This window comes from Balearica regulorum, chromosome 14 (assembly GCF_011004875.1).
Source record: "Balearica regulorum gibbericeps isolate bBalReg1 chromosome 14, bBalReg1.pri, whole genome shotgun sequence".
NCBI classification, from domain to species: Eukaryota; Metazoa; Chordata; class Aves; order Gruiformes; family Gruidae; genus Balearica; species Balearica regulorum.
Genome location: NC_046197.1, coordinates 11,546,962 through 11,562,203, shown reverse-complemented (window position 1 = coordinate 11,562,203; position 15,242 = coordinate 11,546,962). Strand labels below are relative to the sequence as shown.

The window sequence follows — 15,242 nt, the reverse complement described above, 5'->3', positions numbered from 1 at the left end:
TGGGAGTCCCCGCTTGGGGGGGGGGGGCGGGTTGCCCCGGGAGGTCCCGGTTGGGGGGGAGGTGTTCCCCGGAGACTCCTGCGGAAGGACGCCGAGGAAGAGCGGCTGTCCCGGAGGTTTCCGGTGCGCTGCCCGGAGGAGGGGAGGCCCGGGCCGGCGGCGGTGGTGTGTGCGTCCCGCAGGCCCGGGCCCGCCCCCGGCCCGCCTCGCCGGGCGGAAGGGAGCCGGGCGGAACGGCGGGGCCGAGCCGCGTTTCCGGGCGGGGGGAGCGGCGGGGCGCAGCCAGCGTGTCCCGCGGCGGGGCCGGGTGGCGGGGCCGGCTGAGCGCCATGGGCCCGGCCCGCCGCAGGGCCGCGCTCCGCCTGCGCGGCGGCGGGTGAGCGGGGCGACACCGGGCGGGGAGGAGGAGGAGGAAGGGGGGTGTGTGTGGGGGTGTGTGTGGTGTCCCCGCCGGCCGCTGACCCGCCGCTGTACCGCAGGTCCCCGCCGCTCCTGGGCCTGCTGCCCGGCCGGTTCTCTGTCTTCCCGCTCTTCTTCCTGGCGCTGCTCCTGGGCTTCGCCTCGCTGCTCTGGCTCCAGCTCAGCTGCTCGGGCGAGGGGCCGGTCCTCGGCGGTGGGCAGAGCCGGGGGGCTCCCCGCCAGCCCTGCCCGCCCCAGGCTCCCCTCCAGCCGGCGGAGGACGAGCCGTCGTGGGGTCCCCACCGCCTGGCGCTGCTCGTCCCATTCCGGGAGCGCTTCGAGGAGCTGCTGGCCTTCGTGCCCTACATGCACCGCTTCCTGAGCAAGAAGAGGATCCGCCATCACATCTTCATCCTCAACCAGGTGGATCATTTCAGGTAGTGTCTCCCGTCGCTGCGGCGAGCAAAGGCAGTGATGGGGCCCTTCTCCGAAACTCTCTCCCTGCTGTGAGTGCTGAGAGGGCCTCCCGCTTGCCTCTGCCAGCGTGGAGAAGCATGGGGCTCGGACAGCAGGGAGTCTGGGCTGGGGCGTGATGCTCTCCCCAAATTTGCTCACTCTTGAGCTTATAGAAGGACAAAGCGGTATTTTCCTCTTTCTTCCTAAGCAAGAAAAGAATTGTCTACCCCTAGACATTTCAGCTTTCTCCCCAGTGTTGCAGGGCCATGGCCACAAACATCTGGGGATGCTGAAATTCAAAGAAATACGGTGGGGTGTTTGGAAATGCCATCGCTAACCCCCTGCTCGCTGTCTGGTACCTGCCTGCAGCCCTGGCGGGTGCTGTGGAGCTCCCCACACAGGGTGTGCTGTAGCCCTTTGGGCTCTGCAGTGGCCAAACCCCTGTGCATTGCCATCGGGCTCAGTGTGTGCTGCCTGTGTAGGCAGAAGCAGGGGTGCAGTTTCGGGACAGGCAGCAGTGGCACCTGGCGCTGTGAAAGCAGGGAATACTGTGTTTGTGTGTGTCCCCGTTTGGGGACCAGTCGAACATTGAGTTTTGAGGAGCACGGGAGAGGGACGTGAAGGGATGGTGGCTGCTGTGCCTGGTGCTGAGAGTCCCCGGTCCCATGGCAGGTTTAACAGGGCGTCCCTGATCAACGTGGGCTTCCTGGAGAGTGGCAACAACACCGACTACATTGCGATGCACGACGTCGATCTCCTGCCCCTCAATGAGCAGCTGGACTACGGCTTTCCGGAGGCAGGGCCTTTCCACGTGGCATCCCCAGAGCTACACCCGCTCTACCACTATAAGACCTATGTGGGTGGCATCCTGCTGCTCACCAAGCAGCACTATGAGATGGTGAGCACGTGGGGGGGATGTCCCGGCCACTTTGGGGCAGGGGCTACGCCACCGTTTTGGTGAAGAGTCGTACATTTTGTGTTTCACGCTTGGGAGGGGGGGAGTCAAAATGGTTTGGGGACAGAGGTTGCTGCCTGAACTGCTGGGGGCAGGGGAGGGAAGGCTGTGCTGGTGCTCAGGGCTTGTGCTGGTGTCTGCTTCTCTGTGCCACGTGGAGTTGTGCTGGACTGGACCTTGGCTGGTATGATGCTCTTCTCATTTCAGTGCAATGGCATGTCCAACCGCTTCTGGGGCTGGGGACGGGAGGACGATGAGTTTTATCGGCGTATCAAAGGAGCCGGTCTCCAGGTAAGGGGTGCTCCATGGCCTGCTAGGTTGAAATTGCCCTTCTCCTTGTCTCCCCACCTGGCCCCTGGCTGTAGCTGCCCAGGTAAGGACCTGGGGAAGGCAGCCCTTTTTCCGCTTCCCGTTCCAGAAGCAGGCATGGCAGGTTTTCTGGTAGCTTTACAGAAGCTTTGCTTTCCTTCCAGGTTCGCCGTCCCTCTGGAATCACGACTGGATACGAGACTTTCCAGCACCTGCATGACCCAGCCTGGAGGAAGAGAGACCAGAAGCGTATTGCTGCGCAGAAGCAGGTGAGACCTCCGTCTGGTCGAGGGGAACCATGGGAGATTCGTGTTGTCATCACCATGTGCTCTGAGCCCTCCTTGCTCATGTCGTCCCCTGCCAGCTCTGGGCTCGCTCCCCGGGCACTGGGTGCTTCCCTCTCCACTGGAAACCAGCCTGGGCTGAGTGATCTTTCTCTTCCTCAGGAACAGTTTAAGGTGGATCGGGAGGGAGGTCTGAACAACGTGAGGTACCGAATCGAGTCACGGACTGCTCTGAGTGTGGCAGGAGCCCCTTGCACCGTCCTTAATATCTTGCTGGACTGTGACACAAGTGAGACCCCTTGGTGCACGTTTGGCTGAGCCAGTCTCCCGTGTGCCAGTCATGTGCGCTGTGCTTGTGCCAAGATGCCGGGGCTGCCACCAAGCTGCTTGGAGCAGGCAGGATTTTTGCAGCGGACGAGCATGGCAGTGCTGGTGAGACACAGAAGAACAGAAGAGGCCGAGAACCGGGCTTTGCTGGGACCAACAGAAGAGGCTGAGAGCGGCTGTCGCTGCGGGTGCTGGTGCTGCCTCCCAGGGCAGGTGCAGGAGGCAGTTTTCCTGCGCTGGACATGGCTGAGCTGCCACCCAGCTCAGAGGACAATAAAGAACTATCAGGGCACTTGTGGGTTGTGAACGCCCCGGGCCATGCCATGCTGCTCCTTTTTCCTGCTTCCTTCACCTGTGGCTTCAGCACACTCATTTCTGGCTTGGCCCTGGCTGCGCTCTGTCTGGAGAGGCCATCTGCTCTGGTTCAGAGGCCAAGCCAGTCTGAAACAGGCTCTGAGTGAGATGGTGCCCATGTTTCAGCTGCCGGGTACCCCCAGGGCTGAGCTGTGGCTGCTTCATTGCAGGAAGTGATTGTGGTTGAGCCGTGCCCCGAGCCCCAGCATCCACAGCTCTGCTGGATGTCAGCAGTTGAGGTAGCCCAGGACTTCTCTCTGTGGAGGAAGGAGGAGAGTTCTGGCTGAGCTGCTCCCTTCCTTGCCTGTCTCCTGTGGCACATGCTGCCTCAGCCTTTTTTGGGGGGTTTGGAGAACCTGATGTCCCCCCAGAAGTGCTGAGGGGAACTGGGATCTGCTCTGGCCCTGTATGAGGTGTCCTGGGAAGGACTGGCTGGCAGGCTCACCGCAGTGCTGGTGGTGTGGGTGAAGGGCAGGAATTAGGATGGTCGCCCCTAACCCCCCTGAGTCGAGGGGAACGAGAGCTTCCCTGGGTGAGGCAGGGGCTGGGACGCTCCCCTTGGAGGTAGGAACGGGGGGGTTGGGTTGATGAGGGAGAGGCAAGGCTATGGGGGCTCAGGCTGTAGATCTTGCACACTTGCTCTAGCTGCCTGGTCCTGCCTTGCTGCCAGGCCAGTTTCTCCCATGTTGTGGCAGGACAAGGGCCTGGGCTGCCCTTTCCAGCAGGGTCGGGTGGGGGATTTACTTGCTAGGGGTATCCCAGTGTTGTTCCCCCACTGCTGGCAGAGCCTGCGAGGACTTTGCTGTGGGCTCAAGCTCCCCACTGTGGATGTGGCTTGTCTGGGTCAGTGAACGGCTGGGGGAAGGTGCCCGGGCAAAGGGCTGTGTTAGCCTTGGGGTGCTGGTGAGCAGGAGGTGACTGGGCAGACGTACCCTGCAAACCCTGGGTCCCCCAGAGCCCAACCTGTGCGGTCACCTGGGGGCCTGCTGCTGTCAGAGCAAGAGCAGCCCGTGGGAGGTGGCAGAAGCACTGGTGCTGTGTGCTGGGAGTGCCCGGGGGCAGGAGATGTGAGGACCAGGAGAATGTCCTCCTCTGGCTGCTGGGAACGTGCCTGGGTACTTTGCAGTGCCGGACGCAGGAGGTGGGGAAGCTGGGAAGGTCCCAATGGGTGAGGAAGGACACTGGGGGCTGCCAGTTGTTTGGGTTTGGTAGAAATCAGCCACACCAGCACCTTTTGCTGGGAAGTGGGATGTGCAGATCTGAGCAGGAGGGGCAGGGGGGCCGCATGTCCTGCTCAGGACCCAGCTCTCGAGCCCCAGGTGGGAGGAGGGGTTGTGGAGCTGGTGGAAATGCCCACTAACACTCAGGAGAGACCCCTGCCAGTGCTGGGCTCCTCTCCTCCACCACCAGCCTGGCCTGGCTGCCTGCTTGGGCTGCTGGGTGAAATGGTGCTGTGCCGCTCCAGAGCGGAGGGTGCTTGGGCTGGCTCACAGATGGTGCCATGTGTGGGACTGGGCACTGGGACTTTGCGTGGGCTCTGGGGTCTTGGCATGCATTTTGGGTGCTGCTGCCTCCTCAAGCTGGGCAGACCCAGCCAAGCAGCCGGTACCCCTCCGTTCAGCCCCATCACCAGCACTGGCACCAGGCCCTCCATGTTTCCTGGCCCCCTTCTGTCCTCGTTCCCTGCCTGGCACTTCCCAGAGCGGTCGCTTTGCTGGGTGCCTGCAGACGTCCCTAGACAGAAGCTGTCACCGTGCCGGGAAGACGAGCGGCCCTGGGGACATTGGCACCTCCGGGGAGGAGTGCTGGGATGAGGGAGGCAAAAGCATCAGAGCCAAGTGTGGGGGTCGTGTACTGCATAGGGGCAGCGGGATTGGGGCGTCTGGAGAGATCTGGTGCCATCTGCTCTCCGTACCACTCTGGAGCTGGGTGAGGAGCCTGGAGCCTGGAGCCCTGCAGACCAGGGTGTGAGGGGGGCTGCCTCCCGAGGAAGGGGTCGAGGTGGTGGTGCAGGGCGGTGACGATCAGGCTGTGCTGCTTTGCATCATCCAAGGTGCAGGCAGGCCCAGCCTGTCCTCCTCCCTAGCTCGGGGCTTGTCCTTGCCCCAGGGCGATGTGGGGACGTGCTGCCCAAGAGCTCCCAATGGCCTCTCCAGCCCAGCGGCCCAGAAGCAGCACTGGTGTCTGGCACGAAGATCGCAGGTGGGCTTGGACATGCGGTGCACTGCTCCAGAGGTGTTCCCAGGACCCGTCACGTCCCTCGCTGTGGTCGGGGTCAGGAGCTGTCGGCCCAGCAGCCCTGCTCCTGTCGCTCCATTGCGCAGGATTTGGGATCGGCCACCTGTATGCCAGCCCCTCACCAGTGCCTGAACCACAGCCAGGGCTGGCGGAGGCAGATCAAAGTATTTCTCTGCGCCGTTCAAAATAGATGACACAGTTTCGGGCAGGTTTCATGAAGACGTAGATGTGCAGAAACAGCATATGTGCACCTCGCACTTCGCTCAGTGCTAAAGGCTCCTCTCCCGCTGCCTGGCAGCTATTTCTCAGCTCCACTCGCAGCCCCCTCATCCTCTGGTTGCTTTTGTGGAAGAGGCGCCGTGCTGGAGACCTGGCTTCCTTTTATAGCCCTGAATGTGACTTGGAGGTCGCTCGGCTCCGTTCCCCCCCCACGCACTTTGTTATTAGCAATGGCCCAGTGGGAGGGGACAAGGTTTTTCCCCACTGCCTTTCTGCAGATGGATAACACCCTGCCTGCTGTCCCAGGAGCCCCGTGGAGCCGAGCCAAAGGCCTCCCCGCGTTCCTGTGCTCTCAGAAACCCTGAGGAGGGGGTCAGGATGCTCAGGGACAGAGAGAGCCCATGGAGTCCCAGCCCTGCCCCTCTGCAGCCCCCCTTCTGGGGCCCAAATTGCCGTTCAGGAGGCCATGCGGGGGCTGCTGCGGGCACGGCAATCCAATCGGCTGGCTTCTATTGCCAGGTTGTTTTAAACCGGGTGTTGCCCGGAGAGGTTTGCTGGCAGCCATGTGAAATTGCTGTAGCATCATGATGTGGAGGGGACCTGGGGGCTGAGGTGAGCGGAGAGAGGGGGCTGGGGAAAAGCTGACAGGAGTCAGGAGCATCTCTGCCCAGGGAATGGGGCATCCCTGGCTGCCGGCGTGTTCCGGGCAGGGCCAAGCCCCGGGGCCCCGCGGGAGCTGCCATCCCACAGAGACGTGCTCGGGGGAGTGCAGCCCGTGGTGGAGAAGCGGCGGCAGGAAACGGGGCAGACAGGAAGGAGGGGTGCGGCTATGACCAGCACCTGTTGAAGTCAGCCCGGCATCACTGCAACCTGCCTGGACCGAGGCCCCGGCAGGATGCTGTTACTGCCTGCCACTGCGGGCATGTGCCTCTGCCTCTGGCAGGGACCCAGCGGCCTCACGGGCTGCTAGGGGTGCTCTGGGCATGGCTGAGCTCCAGGCAGAGGGCCGGGGCATCACAAACACATTCCTGATGCCAACAGGTTGGGAAATGGCACTGTTGCGAAGGGCTCCTCTGTTCAGAGGCCACGTGTGCTGCAGCTCCGGCGTGCAGCTGGGTGGTGAAAAAGAGCCACGGGGAACAGGGAGGAAAGGGACGGAGGGAGCGTTTGCGTGCCTTGGCACCGCACCGAGGATAATGCAAGCATGTGAGCCTGGTGAGCAGGGACTGGGGACAGTGTGTGTGTGTGGGTGAGCACTGGCAGCACAGCTTGAGGACTCTGGTGTGCAGCGGGCGGAGCTGGCAGCGAGCAGGGTCCCAGTGTGCGAGCACGCCGGATGCAGGCATCCCTGAACCCTGGCTAGGGACAGTGCGGGTGCGATTCCTCCTCCGGAAGAGACGGGTGCTGTGCATGGGCTGCCATGGGGACAGAGCAGGGCTGCTGCAGGTGTCCCGCTCCCTGAGCCTGCTGGGATGCCCGGTGACCAGGTGTCCCCCCCGATGCCATGATCCCTGCTCCCTGCGCCTGGCATGCTTGCGGGGTGGCAACTGACAAAACCAGCTCCCGGCCAGGACGTGGCAGGGTCGATTCAGAGGGATGAAGCCTGTCGTGTCTCACTGGTGCCCGGCCAGGTGCTGGGGTGGGTGGCAGCCCCACGAGGGTACTCCATGCCCCCCCGTGGCATGCCACAGCCTGTGGAGTGAGCTGTGCAGCACAGGCACCTCCGGCCTCTCCTGCCCACCCGTGGGTGCTGTGGCGGGGAGGACACGCTGTCCTGCACGAGGTGGGTGCAGAGAGTGTCCCACAGAGCCAACACCCCTCTCCCCTCTGCAGAGCCTTGGTGCAGCCGACGAGGCCGAGCAAAACCCTTCTCTCTTGCCCCGGCGGCCCAGCCCGCGCCCGGGATGGGCGATACTGCCTGCTCCCACCAGCCCCCCGCCGCGGTGAGGGCCACCGGGGACTGTTTGGCGGTTGGAATCGCCGGTTCCGGTCCCGGGGCTGTAGCTGAGGGATTTCCGGGAGGGATGGGGGCGGTGGTTTGCACAAGGCGTGCTCGGCGCTGCACGCAGCCGGCTCGTCCCCGGGCAATTCCCCACCCCTCCCCGCCGGTGGACACGGCAGGGCCGCCTCCTTCCTTCCTCCTTCCTCCGCCTCCGCGTCGCGATTTGCCGGTGCCGGCTCCGCCCGCTGCCCGCGCGTCCGCGGCCGAGGGGCGCGTTCAAACGCGGCGAGGGAAGGAGCGGGGAGAGGAGCCGAGCGGGATCGCAGCGCCGCCGGCATGGTGAGTTGCGGGCCCGGTGCGCTTCCCGGCTGAACCCCGATGTACTCCGCCCCCCCCCCCCGGCCAGCTCCGGTGCGCCCCTCCCCTTCCCCGGTGCTTTCCGCCGTTGCGGTGCTTTGTCCCCGGCTGCAGTGCGCTCGGTCGGGCCCGGCCCCAGGGTTCGACCTCCCCCTCCGCCTTCTCCGTGCCGGAAATTCCGGCCGGGCTCGGTGGGGGCTGCGGGGAGGTGCAGGGGGGGCTGCGGGGAGGCAGGCGCGGGGATCCCCGCGCCTGCCTCCCCGCAGCCCCCCCTGCACCTCCCCGCAGCCCCCCACGGTTCACGCCCGGAGGGGATGGGAAAGGGTTTGTGGCCGTATCCTGCCTGGGCAGGGCTCGACGGGGGCACGGCTGGGGTTGGGACCGGGGCTCGCCAGGCTGGCCGGACCGGTGTTTTGCTGCCCGGGGGGTGACACCCTTCCAGCCGCAGGCAGGACACCTTCGGGTTCCCCCGGCGCTTCCCAAACCTCCCAAAAACCTGACCTACTTCCTCGGCCGACTGTGCCGGGAGGAGCCGCTGCGGGGCTCAGCTGAGCTGCTCCCCGTGGATGCCCTGGTGCTGGGGGCTGGATGCTGCGAACTTCCCCCCCCCCCCCCCCCCGCCATCCCCTCCATGGGGACATCCACGTCCCCCAGCCCCGTGCACACCCGGTAGCACCGCAGACAGCCCGGATCCACCCAGGGGGTCTGTCCCTGCTGCTCTTTGTGGGGTGCCAATGCCCAGAGCAGGTGCTGGGCTCACGGAGGGAGGTGACAGCGCAGGCCGGGAGCTGTCAGACAGGTTTGTGCGTGGCAGCAATTAAAAGCAGGGTGTTTGTTTACCCGGCGCGTGGTGCTGAGAACCAGGGCAGCTTCCTGGGTGTAACCTGGCCCGTGAGCCCTCGGCAAGGCTGGGAGCTGTGGAGTGGGCTCTGTCTTGCCCCTGCTACGCTCGCCATGTCCCCTCCACCATGGTTGCTGGCAAAGGGCTGCAAGGGCCATTGTCCCCCTCCCTGGAGCTGGGGAGCCAGAGCTGAGGCCAAAGGCATCCTTGCGTCCTTCCTCCCCCGGCCACCTGCGCAGGAAGCTGCACTGTCCTGCACACATCCTGCCCCTTCCCACCTTCCTCCTGCTGTGTCCGGCCACGGGGGGGACGCACGCATGTGGCAGCTGGGCTGTGGCTGCCTCGTCCCTGCCCGGTGTTGGGGTGGGAGCGCCTAACTGTGAATGGAGCGGGGCCGTGGGAGGGCTTGGGAGCTCACCCTGCGTGGTGTGGGAGCCCATGCCGTGTGGGAAGCGTCCCTGTGGGGCAGGGAAGATGCCCATCCCCTGCGCACCCGGGGGAGGCCAAGAAATGAGCCTGGGACTTGGGCATCCCCAGGGTCATTCTGGGGAGGTCTCCGGAGGGTGTCTGGACGCTGAGGTCCCGGCGGGGTGGCTCGGTGCTGCCGGGCCAGGGCTGGCGCCAGGCCCGGGCAGGTGCTGCCTGCTCCCGAACTCGCCCGCCTGGCTGGGCGGCAGGTGCCTGTTTTGGTGGCGGCCCCGGCCGCGGGCGGGAGGTGGGGCTGGGTGTGGGAGGGAGGTGTTCCACCATGGGGGGGGGTGGCAGGAGGGAGCCCCCGCCCCACCGCAGCTCGCCCGGTGCATGCTGCATGCCGGCACCCTGCTTGCTCGGCTCCCACATCCCCCAGGGAGCTGACTGGGGCCTGGCAGGTCCTTCCAGCACCAGGAGCCTGGGTCGGTCCTTGGGGCCGGCTGGGAAAGGGGGTGCCGGTGGGGCATGAAGCCCCAGCTGCCCACCGTTGCTGACTTTGTCTCTCCTTCGGCAGTGCTGGTACCGGGCTTTTCTCTAATTCTCCATGGCAGCAGCACAGGGTCCTGTGACCTGTGAGCCTGACACCCGCGTCCTTGGCACCTACCTCACCTTGGAGCCCGTTGGCGTTGTTGGCAGCATGGGCAGTGTGGGCAGCCTGGTGGAGAAGCAGGATCTGTCCCCCCTGGAGCTGCGGGCCCCGCTGGGGGGCTCGCGGGGGCTTCGACAGCCTGACGGCTTGCTGCGGAAGGGGCCGAGCCAGCGGGAGCTCTTTGGCTACCTGCATGGGGCCAAGAAGGAGATGCGGTCAGAGCGGAAGCACCAGACGTCGGGTGCCTCCTACAAGCGGGACTACGAGAGCGACCGTGAGAACCGGTCCCCTGAGCGCTGCTCCCGTGAGCATCACCGTGGGGCCGACTTCTCCAAGAGCTCCTTGCCCGAGAGGGGCCGCTTCGACAAGGTGAGGCTGTGGGTGCCATGCTGGGCCCCAAAATAGGTCCTGCTCTGTGAGGGGATGGGGCTGGAGCAGGACGATCTGTGCCCTGGTTGGGATGTGGGGATTTGAGGATGTCCAGGGATATGGGCTGGGACCGAGCAGGTTCTCCCTGGCTCTGGGCGCCTGCATGTGCTGGTGGGGGCTGTTGGGCTCATCCTGCCCCCGCTCTTGTTTTTCAGTGCCGTATCAGGCCCTCAGCCTTCAAGGCGGTGGCCGGGAAGGGGCTGGTCTCCATGCAGGGCCTGTCCTCATCCAAGGGGCAGAAGCTGTCCAAGAGCAACGGGAGCCTGCACACGCTGCTGTCGCAAAGCAGCACGGCGGCCTCGCAGCATGGCCCGCTCCGCACCCACCTGCTCCACGCCATCAGCCTGGATGAGGCCTCTGACTCCAGCCACAACTCCATCCAGAGCTTTCCCTCCTACGGCTCCCGCCTCAAGCCTGCCCAGAGCCAGTTCAGCGCCTCCATGGGCCACATCAACCACATCGGGGGCTCCTTGGACAGGGTCTCCCGGAGCCCCAGGGACCCCCTGGCCCCCGAGAAAGCACCCCTGTCCTGCAAAAGCATGGCCACGCTGAGCCGGCTGCAGAGCCCTGGGGAGCCCCCACCGCCCTATGAGTTCACCTACTCGCTGGAGGACGCGGTGAAGCAGCTGGAGGACCGGCTGCAGGAGACGGGAGGAGAGCTGCGGCAGCTCAAGAGGAGCCTTAGTGAAACTGAAGACCCCTTCACCCAGGTGAGCCACACAGTTGGGGCTGCGCTGGGTGCCCTGGGCAGGGGTGTGGGGCAGCGGTGCCTGGGCGGAGGGAGCCGTGAAGGAGCTGGCGTCCTGCCGTGGTGGGTGATGGGCTGGGAACGTCCAAGCGCTGGGGGACCCAAAGTCACGGCACCTTCTGGGATCCCTCCCTGGGGCTGCCCCGCTTAGAGGCAGGCTACAGACCCTCACCGATGTCCACCTATGCTGGCAGGTGTTTGAGGACAAGCAGCGGCTGTGGCTGGATGAGCTGGAGGATCTGAAGCAGATGTACATGGCCAGGCTGCAGCAGGTGACGCAGCAGGCACAGCGCGGGCAGCGGGCACTACAGCTGCAGCTCTACAAGGCGCAGCAGGAGAAGAAGCGGCTGCAGGAGGAGCTGAGCATGCAGCAGTGCCAGTGCGAGGAGCCCAAGCTCCGGCAGACCCAGGGTGAGCGTGTCAGCCCCAAGCTGGAGGAGACCAAGTGGGAGGTGAGTGCCCTTCCTTCCCTCCCTGCTGCCGCCCTCCTGGCCTTGGAGACAACGGTTCCCTGCTCTGGTGTCACTTGTGGCAACAGGATGGGAGGGATGAGCCAGGTGTGATGATCGTGGTCCCCCAGGGATGCTGTGGTGACAATCTGGGGTGCTGCCACCCCCGGGGTCCTGCTCCTCCAACCCTTATTCACGGCTTGCCCGTGCCCTGCAGGTGTGCCAGAAGGCAGCAGAGATCTCCCTGCTGAAGCAGCAGCTCCGGGACACCCAGGAGGAGATGGCTCAGAAGCTGGGTGAGATCTTCAGCCTGAAGACACAGCTGCGGGAGGCCAAGGCAGAGGTCCAGGCCAGGGACTCCCAGCTGGCACAACTGGCAGACTCCTTCCAGAGCCCCCCGGAGCCCGGTGCCTCGCTGCCGCTCGGCGATGACCCCATGCCGGCGTGCCAGGACTTCCCTGGCTGCGAAACTGATGACTCCAAGTGCCGGGGCCTTCACAGCGACACAGCAGAGCCCCTCGAGCGGCAGGTGGAGTGGCTGTGGGCAGAGCTGTTGCGGGAGCGACGCCAGGGCCAGCTGCAGGCTGTGAACTTTGAGCTGGAGAGGAAAACCTGGCAGGAGGAGAAGGAGAAGGTGCTGCGGTACCAGCGGGAGCTCCAGGCCAGTTACATGGAGATGTACCACCGGAGCCAGGCGCTGGAGCGGGAGCTGCGGCAGCTGCGGTCGGAACCCAGGGACGTCGGGGCCGACTCACCGTGGATTGAGCGGGTGGAGTCCTCGAAGATCTGAGCGGCAGGATGCTGGTGGGACTGTGAAGGGGGAAAGTGTCTCTTGCTGCTGCAATGGGACGATCTCAGGGTCTGCAGGGACTGGCTGCTCGGCACTGCCCTGGGGAGAAGGACTGATTGCGACAAGGGATCTTTTCCTTCTTGCAATGCTTCAGACCCTTCTGGGGGGGTGTCTCTGGAGATGGGAGGGGGGGTCATCTGTGCCAGGGTAGGGGTCTTGCATGTGCCCCGTGCTCTGACTCCAGGAGCATTTGCCTTGTGATCCTTTCTGCCACGGGGGCAGAAACCAAGCGCCCTGTGAGACATTCCCTGCCCCTCCTGCTCTGCCGCCCTGTTCCCTACAACTCAGTAACTTAAGTTACATACGTTTATATTATCACTGGGCTGTGCATCCTGTCTTGCTAATGAGAGGCTTGAGCCCTGTCCCCAGCCCCACTGCCTTGCTGTGGGGTTCCAGCTGCTGCTCGCAGTGGCTGCCCTGTCACCAGTGTCCTGGAGCCAGCGGTGCCCTGGGCATGGACTGGCCCGTGTTGGTGCCACTGGGAAAGCAGGTGAGGAAAGCCTGCCAGATGCTGGTACTACTGGGAGGGGGGGCAGCTGCCCCAGCATCTCTGTTGGGGCTTTACATGCCACCGGTATCGGGATGCTCTGCGATGGAGGGTGGTTAATGCAGCTTCCCAGCACGGAACCCTTGGGCTGAGAGGGGCCGAGTGCCTTGTGCAAGGAGGGATGGGAGTCCGGTGCTCTGATGCACTGGGAGTCCTTTCGGGAAGAGGAGGAGGACTGGGGTGTGTGGGCAGGGGGCTGGGACGCTCCCCAAGCTGGGGAGAAGCCTGGGCATCCCCCCCCATCCCCCTCCCAGGGTGAGGGGTAGCTGGGCCAGCGCTGGGGGAGCCGGGTGGAGGCGCGGAAGGAGCCCTGCTCTGTGCCTGTCAGAGCGGAGCCTGGCCCAGCTCTCCTCGGCCTTTCCTGCAATAAACCCGGATTTCATTCTTCTGGCCTGGGCCTCTGCTTTCCTCCAGCGCGGCGGGGGGCACCGGGGCTCTCAGCCACGCGAGGGGGGAAGAGGGCTGGCCCGGGCCCTGCTGAGCCCGGGGAGGGGCGGTGGGGGGGTGCCCCCATCCCAGCCGCGCTGCCGGACCCAGGGCCCGCCCGGGAACGGAGCCGCCGTGTCGGGGACGGAGGCGGCCAGGGCTCGGCGGTACAACCGGTCGGGGCATCGCAGCGGGCTGAGTCACCGCGGGGGCGGGCGGACAGACACCCCCCCCCCCCCCCCCCCCGGAATGGTTTAACCCGGCCAGGACACCCCCCCTCCGCGGGAAGAGTTTGTCCAGCCCCGCCCTCCGCGGGTCGGCACGCGAGCGCCCCCTGGCGGCACGGCGGCCCCAGCCGTGCCACCCACCACACTCCCCCCCCGCCCCCGCCGTTCCCCCGTACGGAGCGCCGGGACCGCGTCCTACAAACCCCGCAGACACCTTTATTCACCCCCACGGCGCTCAGCACCCCCCGGTCAGTGCCCTCGGCAGCGTCCCCACAATCGGGGGCATGAGGACCCGCTCCCGCCCCGCGGGGCACAGCCCGTCCCCGGCTCTTCACAGCGGCAGGGGCAGCGCCTCCACCTCCTCCAAGCACTCATCATAGGTCTCCTGGTACTCCTCGTGGGGCTTGATCATGATAACGCAGGTCGGGCGCTTCGAGCCGGCTGCGGCTCCCAGGTCCTGTGGGAACAGAGCGAGGCCGTGAGGAGGCTGGGGGGCACCAGGTCCCCTTGAGGGGAGGCTGGACACCCAGTCAACACGCTTCATATGCTGGTCTAACGCAGGGAAGAGGTCTCTGCCAGCCCCTCAGGCCCTCCAGACTCGTGCTGGGTGTAAGACCCCTGTTCCCAGCTCATCTCCTACACCCCAGAAGCAAAGTGCTGGGCTGGCACCTGTCCCCTGCACCGTCCTCCCTCCCCAGAGTGGGGAGCCGGGGTCTGCAGAGTGGCCTATACAGGGGGTGAAGTCCCAAGACACCAACACCCACCCCCCGCCCCGACTTCCAGTCTACAACGGGAGGATGTCCCACACAAGCACCTTGGCCGGTGTCTTGTTTCTGCAAGCGGCCAGGTCCCAGCTCAGAACTAATGGGGGAAAAAGCATCTCCGCTCCGTCCCAGAGAGCTCCTGTCCCCAAATCCCGCAGGGACTCGACTAGGGCAAAAGGTTCTGCAGTCCCACAGTGAAACACTCCTACATCTGCGCCACGACAACCCTTGTGCCCTGGCCATGGATGCGCACCAGGTGCTTTATCAGGCACTGGATTTGTGCCTCCGGGAAGGCTCCTGTCCCGGGCCCGGTGCTGCCCACCAGGTTCCCTTGTGCTGGGGCTGGTTCCTCCAGGCTGCGCAGCCCCAGCCCCTTACCGATTTGGAAGGGACGTATGCGTAGGGGAGACTCCTGTCCTCGCACATGATGGGGATGTGGCAGTACACATCGATAGGCAGCGTGTCGCCGGCCAGCACCGTGATCCTGCGGGGGAAAGCCCGTGTCAGCGGCCGGGCGGGAACGGGCCGTACCGGGCCAGCAGGGCCGGAGCAGCGCTTACCCCTTCTCGCCCTTGTTGATGAACTTCTGCACCTCCTTCACACCGCGACGGATCTGTTTGTGCTTGGCCGCTGCAAGAGAAGCACACCGTGAGGGAGCTGCGCCACCACGGCCCGGTCCGGCCCCCGCCGAGCCCCGGTCCCAGTGCCAGCCACACCTTTCCTGATGCACTTATAGAGCTTGCGCGTCAGCTTGCGGGAAGCCAGCGGCTGGGCGATGGGGTTCAGGTAGTCGAGCTGCTCCCGGTACGAGCGCTCGGGAGTTCCCTCGGCCTCCGCCGCCGCCTCCAGCTGCTTCTCCCGCGCCATGACCGCACCGCCGCGCGACACCGCTTCCGCTTCCGGGTCACGCGCGGCCGGGAAGGCGAGACTAACAACCTCCAGGGCTTCGCCAGCCAATCGGCAACGCCCCCCCCCCCACGCGCTGCCAGCCCGCCGCGCCGGCCAATGGCGAGCGCCGCCCTCCTGACCCCGCGCGCTCCGCGCCTGCCGTGGGCCGCCCC

The 15,242-nt window shown here is 65.5% G+C and overlaps 3 protein-coding genes across 4 annotated transcripts; 2 read left to right on the top strand and 1 right to left on the bottom strand.

Annotated features, from left to right (window-relative positions):
• Nucleotides 1-222: 222 nt before the first annotated feature.
• On the top strand, nt 223-3,020 carry B4GALT7 (beta-1,4-galactosyltransferase 7). Its single transcript, XM_075766420.1, has 6 exons — nt 223-376; nt 480-836; nt 1,528-1,753; nt 2,018-2,101; nt 2,284-2,388; nt 2,566-3,020. The coding sequence occupies exons 1-6, from the start codon at nt 330-332 to the stop codon at nt 2,719-2,721; spliced, it is 975 nt and encodes a 324-aa protein (XP_075622535.1). The 5' UTR covers nt 223-329; the 3' UTR covers nt 2,722-3,020.
• Nucleotides 3,021-7,692: 4,672 nt separating this feature from the next.
• Nucleotides 7,693-12,293, top strand: N4BP3 (NEDD4 binding protein 3). 2 transcript variants are annotated; one of them, XM_075766104.1, is made up of 5 exons: nt 7,693-7,822; nt 9,667-10,110; nt 10,326-10,880; nt 11,113-11,370; nt 11,585-12,293. In XM_075766104.1, exons 2-5 carry the CDS (start codon nt 9,697-9,699, stop codon nt 12,155-12,157), a joined length of 1,800 nt encoding a protein of 599 aa, XP_075622219.1. In that variant the 5' UTR covers nt 7,693-7,822; nt 9,667-9,696; the 3' UTR covers nt 12,158-12,293. The 2 variants fall into 2 exon arrangements, with proteins under 2 accessions (XP_075622219.1, XP_075622220.1); XM_075766105.1 differs by having other exon boundaries at nt 7,726-7,822; nt 9,704-10,110.
• A 1,317-nt stretch (nt 12,294-13,610) lies between these two features.
• On the bottom strand, nt 13,611-15,091 carry NHP2 (NHP2 ribonucleoprotein). Its single transcript, XM_075766106.1, has 4 exons — nt 14,898-15,091; nt 14,742-14,811; nt 14,560-14,665; nt 13,611-13,874 (listed from the first exon to the last, which is right to left on the bottom strand). The coding sequence occupies exons 1-4, from the start codon at nt 15,046-15,048 to the stop codon at nt 13,749-13,751; spliced, it is 453 nt and encodes a 150-aa protein (XP_075622221.1). The 5' UTR covers nt 15,049-15,091; the 3' UTR covers nt 13,611-13,748.
• Nucleotides 15,092-15,242: the final 151 nt, after the last annotated feature.